The sequence below is a fragment of the Austrofundulus limnaeus genome, unplaced genomic scaffold (assembly GCF_001266775.1).
Source record: "Austrofundulus limnaeus strain Quisiro unplaced genomic scaffold, Austrofundulus_limnaeus-1.0 Scaffold190, whole genome shotgun sequence".
In the NCBI taxonomy this organism is placed as follows: domain Eukaryota; kingdom Metazoa; phylum Chordata; class Actinopteri; order Cyprinodontiformes; family Rivulidae; genus Austrofundulus; species Austrofundulus limnaeus.
The window spans coordinates 138618-146731 of NW_013952592.1; the positions used below are offsets into that span (position 1 = coordinate 138618).

Here is an 8114-nt window from a genome sequence, read left to right on the forward strand (position 1 = left end):
TTTTAGTGCTTTGCTTTCTCTTAAATGACCCTGGCAGGGGGACCGGAGGAGCGGGCTCTACGATGCATCACTCATGACTTCCTGTGTGTGCCAGTGATAATAATACAGCTGCACGGTGCACCTGAGAGCTACGCAAACATCCCCACTCCATTAGTCCATTAGGGACAGAGGGGGGAGAGAAAAAAGCAGGGAGTCTAAAGGAAACCAAAGGATGAGAAAGTGTGACGCTAAACTTGTAGCAGCGAGTGTTTTTAATGATCAGATGCAGCAAAAACTGTGTCAGATATTTACTGTATATTTACAGCGAACAACAGATTAATGATAAGAAGACATTATTTACAGCAATGGAGTGTAAAAAAAGACATCATGTCCAAGGAGACATTCTAACCATCATGTCCAAGGAGACACCCTGTCCATCATGTCTAAGGAGACACCTAACCAGTATGTCCAAGGAGACACCAAACCATTATGTCCAAGGAGACACCTAACCATTATGTCCAAGGAGACATTCTAACCATCATGTCCAAGGAGACACCCTGTCCATCATGTCCAAGGAGACACCTAACCAGTATGTCCAAGGAGACACCAAACCATTATGTCTAATGAGACACCTAACCATTATGTCCAGACGAAAAGACAGGCAATATGCCTTCCTTCAAGGAATGTGGAGTCTTAAAATTCTCACCTTGTATCTGTGTCCCTTCAGTGTAATTCATGAAGATCAGATGCAGCAGTCGCTGTGTTAATGTAATCTTCACCTGCTACAATGAAAGCTGGACAGTCATGAGTTGCCTGTGTGTGTTAGCAAAATAGCCTGTGTAACAATGGTAACAATGGACAGGTTGTGATAAACCTCTCATAAGATCATCTGAATGTACGTCCACAACTGATTAATCCTTCAAGATGGCTGCCTGCCTAAAATGACAACAACTCTATCATTTGTATAGATACTGATCTGAAATCTGGTGTGGCAGTAGCTGAAACCACTCATAGTCCAGGTGCTAACAGATCGCGCAAAACCTCACAGTTCTTCAAGGCCTGCAAGTTCCTATTTTAAGAAAACAAGACTTGCTGACAGAAACCAAAAACGTGTTTGTGAAATAAGTTTTGTTTAATTTAAAGTTCGGGCCAAAAACACTGCAGCTGAAGACTTTCAGAACCGTTTCCAGTGGAAGAAAAAACAAAAGTCGGGCTGCATCACTTCAAGCGCATCCTGTCATGTCGTCTGCGACGTGACGAACCCCAGAGCTGCTGTTTTATCTGTGACTCAAAGGTGTCTGTTCTCAGCGAGCCTGTGTGTGTGTTGGTGTGTTTGTAGGGRGGGGGGGGGKGRGTTTTGTTTGTCTCTTTGTGTGTGACCTTGAGCAGCACTCAGGGATTATTGAGCTGATTTGGAGCGGAGGCAGTGACGACGGGCTGACAGTCTAAACGCAGCCTGGTTTGAGGCAGCAGACTTCTTGGCAGGTTGGGACGTCAGTCGTGACGGGAGCCGTGAGGCGCGTGCTGATCAGTCGCAGCACTCTGCTAATGCACTCAAAGAGAGCTTCCTTCTTGTTGTTTTTGTCTCCCGCTCTTAAACTAAATGTCCTAACACTGACTTTGAACTTTTTCTTTTTGTATAATCAGTGCCTCATTTGTCTCTGTACCATTAAAGCAGAAAGTTTTCCATTTGCCTCTTTGACGGATTTAATGACTGAAATGTTTCTGTTTACCTCAGCTCATCTGGTTGGACTCTCTTTTTTTTTTTCAAAAAATTGTTTGGTCATTATTATTCAGGGTTTTATTAATATCAAAAAATAAACTTGTGTTAAAATGAGAATAAGAAAGTGTTTATTGCAGGGAAAACAAAAAAAAAAATAAAGATATTTGTTGCATTTTTATTGCCAGGAACCAAAAGGCAAAAGTAGATAATTATAGATTAGCATTTCTTTTAGCAGAATATCTCATGATTATCTGGTTGAATTTTAATAAAACTTGCAGACAGAAATGATCTGATGTACATGACATCAGGTTAACTTTTGGAGCCAACCCAATTCCAAATGGCCAGCACAACTGACTGGCCTGAGAAAACAAAAAACGGGTTGATTTTGTTTTGCTATCAAGTCTACATTTATTGTATAACTTTTGTTGAGTCAAATCAAAAAGATTTCTTGTTTAAAATTCAGCTTTACTTGTGTTGCAGTTTTAAATGCAAATGCAACATTAAGATAATCTTCTATGATTCTAAATAAACTACAAGAATGACCAAATTTTGTCTTTTGTTTTGCTGCTTCATTAAATCTCATCTCAGCACTTTCAGAACGCTAATAAACGTGACTAAGTGGAGCTGACAAAATAGAAAAAACTGCTTTGAATTGCTTTGGTCCTTAAGACCAATAAACTTAAAACCTTCGTGACTGAGCAACAGAAGCCTTTTTATTTGACATTTCCTCTTTGTTCAATCGTGTTTTTTTAATCTGTTTCCAGATATCAACATGGCAGGAGAACCCAAACCCTACAGGCCGAAGATAGCCTCTAAGAGACCCCTGTCATCCTTGTACAGGTCTGTATACGACGGGGTCTGTATTTTATCCTCCTCTGTTCATCTGTTTATGCTTGATTTGATTTTTGATTTATTTATTTAACAGGAAAAGATAATTAAAATCAAGCCTGACTCAGCATAATTGCTGTTTTACAGCAGGTTCCTGTTCTGCAGCACATAAAACACTCAGAATTACAGCATCACAATCACATCATTATACACCACAGACACAAAGACAAACAAGCATACCAAATTTCAGGAAGGCAGCATTCGCAAAATCGGACGTCTAAATATGAGCACAACAAAAAGTGTCCAGCAGATGGCAGACAAGATTCTTCTTAAAGGGCTGTAGTTTTGAAATGGACTTTATGTTTTGAGGAATGTCATTCCATGCTTTAGTATAAACATAGAAGAAAGACCTCTGGCCATAAGTTTTTAAAAAGTTGGTAATATCAGTTGTCCTTTTGTAACATGCTGCTGTCATTAATCCTCACACCATCAGGAGACAACTGTTTTCTGTCTTTATAATTCTAAGTTGGGAGTGAGACGAGCTGGGGGGGACTATAGAGATTGGGACTAATGAGAGGATAGGCTGCAGCTGTGGCTGATGTTAATAAGAAACGAGGGAGGGAAGGTGAACTGAGGGAGCAGGGAGCAAAGTGAAACAGAAAAGTTATCAGAACAGCACAGATCCTGACAACCTCGGTTTCACTGTTTTCTCGTTTGCCTCAAAGCACAACTGATCCATCATTTCTGATCCTAATCATCCTTTTTGTTCTTCGCAGTGGCTATGAGTTCGACTATGACTACTACAGAGATGATTTCTACAGCAGGTATGTAAAAGTGGTATTTTGTTCTCTTATTTTTTTTTCCTCATTTCTGATCTGGAATGAAGATGATTTTTAATCAAAGTAGCCTCCATTTCCCCTCTCAGGCAGAGTAACGTCATTATCACAGGCGTAATGAATCGGCCGCAGTAATGATGCTTTTATCTGCTGAATGTCAGATTGTCCGCAGGCTGGTCGTTTGTGCCAGTGAGGCAGGAGGACAGGTCTTCTTTAGTTCTTTTGTGCCGTTTTTTTTTGTTTGTTTACAGCGGCCCTAATATGTTGTTTTGAACTTATTTAATAGTGACTTTCACATCTTTTAAAAACCTGATTTATGCTTTTATTTTGAAAATTTCTTTGTCTCAGATTTCTGTTTCGTGTGCCTTCAGACTTTTCGAGTACCACGGTCGTGTGGTGCCCCCGACCCGAGCTGTGATCCCCATCAAACGGTCTCGACTAGTCGTGCCGTCCGCTCGCAGAGCCAAGTCCTCCTTCCCGGCCAGGACCTGCTCTTCCTCGTCCTCGTCCTCCTCTTCATCCTCCCGAGCGATCAACATCGGTTCCTCTGTCACCAGCCCCAAATGTACGTTCTACTTTGTTACTTTTTGCAGTGGTGTTTCTGCGACATCTTCCAGAGTATTTTGGACACAGTTGTTTCAACCTGACTTTTCACCTTCTTCACAGATTTGTGAGAAGTTTGTGTCTCAGAATGTTCGTGCTCTTGAACGCTGTGAGTTTCTGCTTTCAGTGAAGACAGACCAGCTCCTGACAATCAAGAAGGAGCTCTCGCAGATCAAAACAAAGATCGACTCGCTGCTGGGCCGGTTGGAGAAGATCGAGAGGCAGCATCGCTCCGATGCCGGTAAGACGAGACGAAGGGGGAGCGACGTCTTCTGGAGGAGCTTCTGTAAATATTTCTTTTCTCGCACGGGGGGAGAAGGCAGAGTGATTACATATTATTAAGTACTGAAAGAAGAAGGGAGGGCTGCAGAAACGCATTAATCGAGTGGCTCGTCTTAAAAGGAAAGAAGAAAATCTGTTTTTATCTGTTTTCTAGAGGTGCAAAGGAAACAAGACGAGGCGTGTGAGCGTCTGCACGGTGATACAGAGGACCACTCTGGAGGGGAGGAGGTGGAGGAGACAGCCGAGGTGGAGGCAGGCGAAATGACGGACGGCGGCGAAGACGACTTTGAAGACGAAGTCGCCGCTGATATGGTGAGCAGTCCTGATTGACTGGAACCAACTCTCAGAAAATAATTGATTAATGTGCATCTATAACTGATCAACTTTTAGTCAACACAATTCAACATGGTTGCCAGAGCTAATTGACATATACCAACCCCAAAAAGGGCATATTATTCTGATACTTTCTTACATAAAGCTAAAGAGAGGCTTTTTTAAAATCGAAGTTTGAAAATTGAGTCTGCTGTTTTGTCATTTCCTGTGTCGCAGCTAGAGAACCACATATCGGACATCGACAACTGAGTGCGGTCAGTATTCTCTTCTTTAAAGTGCCTGTGACGTCAAATTTTGTAATAAATATGAATGCATTTTTAGAAAGAGGACATTGAAAAAAATTTGCTAAAGAAATTTCATGTCACTGAGATGAAGAGTTGTTGAGATATTTGCCTGTGAAGTAACAGGAAGTGATTTCAAAGGGGAATGTCTGCATGTGAACTGAGCGTTGCTACAACAGCCAACAACCCAGACTGTAGAGAAGAATCTGATGTTTCTTAAGATTATTTTGAGTCACTATCAGAGATGAAGAAGAGTCAGAGTTTAAATAATAATGTTTCATTAAACAAAGACCAGAGAGTTTTCTTTGTTAAAGATTTCCCCTTTGATGTCACTTCCTGTTTCACTTTGACTGAGCCAAGTTAAAAAAGGTATGCCAGTTATGGGACAAAATGGGTTAAATCATGCATATCATTTCAACTTTCTTAAATATAAAGATGACTTCCTTGACTTTTTGTATTTGAAGTATGTGCATGTCACAGGTACTTTAATGTGAACAGAACCTTCTTGTTTATCAGAGAAACACAGTTTAGGAAGCAGCAGAATCCTCAGCAGCGATCCAAATAATTGTTGATTCATAGTTTCCAGTTTTATAGAGTCGGACAAAGAAGCACAGCTGACGAGCCTGTAATGTTTTCTGCCTCACTGTGCTTCTAAATGATCCGTCGCTCTCTTTGTCTGGAGCCGTCAGGGTCCCTTTTTTCCATAAAGTGACATTTTAAATCCCATCCTGATTTTCTTTCAAAGAACAAATGGATGTAATATTTTACCTGGGATGACATTTCCTCCCTGCTGTCCTTAAATGTCCGTGAACAGAAACCTTTTTCCAGATAGTCTGCTCAGAACGATCCGCGACATCTTTCTTTTTTTCCATTTGAATGTTTTCATTCTGTGACAAACACTTGAAGTTGCAGACAACTTTTATATTTGTGTTGACTGCAAAAAATATTGAATGTCCTTTTTTTGTTTGTTTTTTTTAAGTCGAGGGGAAAACAAGACGAAAACAAAACAAAACAAAAAAGACATTTTGACAACAAAGACCAGCGAAACCTTCTTGATGAAGGAGGTGTTTAAATGACACGACGAGGGACGCGAGCGACAGCGGAGGAAGACATGTTGCAGCTCGTTCTCCTCATCGACGCTCCTGATGTTGATGCTCCATCAAACTGCTGGGTATAAATATCCTGCAGACAAGATCAGCTGCCGAGAGCGACGGATCGACTCCCCTCAGAACAGCTGCTTTCCTCTGAAACGGGGACAAAACAGTAAATTGTGTGCTTAATTTATACATAGATATAATGAAATCGGCCTGTATTGTGTACATAAATACAGTTATGTGAACAGAAACTGACTTTCTTTTTTGTTATTTCTCAATGTTTGTTTTGTTTTTGTGATTTAAGCCACATTTCAGGGAGTGAGCTAAATACGAATGTAAGAGATGTTTTATTTGGAGATGTACTCTGTCTTGTTTTCCACGCTGTAATGTACGCACATCATGTGTTCCTCACAGGAGGAGGCATTTTAAATTCTTTGCATTCTGTTTATGGTAATCAAAAGATGACTGATATTTCCTACCAGCATGTAAAAGTGTAACTGTTCCAGATCATTTTTTTCCCATCTGTTGTACAGCCATGGATGATAAGACTTTTTGACATAAACCTGCCACTATCTTAAAAAAACAAAAACAAAAACAAAAACAAAGGTGTGTGTTGTGGTTTATATTTAAAAAGAGCAGAACTGTCAACTTTTTTATTTAAACATATTTTGCAAAGGGAAAAAAAGCCCGGAACATGTCAAAAAAAATTTGAGACATTTCATCATCCATTATTTCCACTTTTGTTTTTGGGGGAATTGAGAGCTGGTGCTTATCTCCAGCAGTCGATGTGTGAGCTTGGTCATAATGATCTACGAGGCTAAAAGTTGTTAACTTCACTCTTAAAATAAATGTGCAATTAAACTAAATATTAAAGGCAAACTTGCAACTTTCCCACTTTTAAAAAACAAACGATAGCATCGTTAAGCTTGCTACCTTATTGTCTCAGAGTGTCTATTATTCCCTTTAACAAACTCTACTCTGTGTCCTTGGAAATGTGGGGGATGTGGCAGCAACAGATGGCATTTCTAATTCAGTCACTTCATTAGCACCAGATCATCATTTCCACAGGTTAAGGAGGGTCACAGGCCGATTTGCAGGTATAATTGGCTCTGTCACAGCTGGCCAGCAGCCGGTGAGTACAGTGATCCGTCATGCAGCTGCTGCAATGTGGCCGACGTTCAGATGAGATGAACTCAATCAATCACTGGCAGGTAGACCTGCTGGAGATGTTATGAGCTTAATGAGGGTCAGGATCTTTCTAATTCACCTGTGATTAACTCAAGATCCTGCAAAAGATGCAAAGTAGGAATTGTTTCATAGATAATAAAAGAACGAAAGTCTTGAGCTCTGAGTTGTATTTTGAGGAGAGAAGCGTAAAATGATGGATCTATATTTGTTTTTCTTGCTCAGTGATTAAAATTTCAAACACTGTCTTGTGTATTCCTCTTCATAATCTACATAATAAATTATCAGAGCTAAGATGTTTATTCATCTCAACATTTGTAATTAATTTTACAGGAAGCAGTTATTATCCTTGTGCCTTTGTGACAATGTAATAAAAAGGCTTAATGCCACCATAAAAGACTAAATATTTTTATTGGGGTTTGTTACTAATACATAAAAAGACCCATTTTAACACATTTAAATACTAGAAATACGATGTTTCACAAATGTGACAACAAATCCTGTAGTTGCTGAAAATACTTAGTTTTGTTTATAGACCAGTCTGGACCATTAGTGGGCGGAGCAAGTGAGCCATTCCCGGAAGTTAGTCATAAGCAACGTAACGTAAACAGGAAGTAGAATATCCGAAGCGCCTATTTTAACCTAGTACAGCTCAATAGTGATGGGCAAATGAGGCTTTTCTGAAGCACTGAAGCTTGCTTTGAAAAAGGGTTCATTACTCGAAGCTTTCCAACACAGTTCTGTTTGGCTCCATCCTGTGGCCAAAAGTATGAAAAGCTGCTTGAAACAACACAAAGTGAAGCACTTCATCGTGATGGAGATGACAGCTTTTTAATGAGATATTTCTGTTTATCTGGCTGTGATTGTTACTTGAACAGATTTTATTTACTTATTTCTTTTTTGTGGGTGGGAATAAAGTTACTGTTGTTAATGGTTTATTATAAATAAAGTGTGCCTGTGTATTTTATAC

The 8114-nt window shown here is 39.9% G+C and overlaps 1 protein-coding gene across 3 annotated transcripts in view; it reads left to right on the plus strand.

Moving 5' to 3' along the window:
• Positions 1-6548, plus strand: part of LOC106524499 (RNA-binding Raly-like protein) — a 46084-nt gene extending 39536 nt beyond the window's left edge. For all 3 annotated transcript variants that reach the window (XM_014018321.1, XM_014018322.1, XM_014018319.1), the window contains exons 3-9: positions 2467-2542; positions 3307-3354; positions 3738-3931; positions 4097-4210; positions 4406-4563; positions 4801-4838; positions 5845-6548. In XM_014018321.1, coding sequence (XP_013873775.1) covers positions 2467-2542; positions 3307-3354; positions 3738-3931; positions 4097-4210; positions 4406-4563; positions 4801-4833 — 623 coding nt within the window. In that variant the 3' untranslated portion in view covers positions 4834-4838; positions 5845-6548. The remainder of the gene's footprint in view (positions 1-2466; positions 2543-3306; positions 3355-3737; positions 3932-4096; positions 4211-4405; positions 4564-4800; positions 4839-5844) is intronic.
• The last annotated feature ends 1566 nt before the right edge of the window (positions 6549-8114 follow it).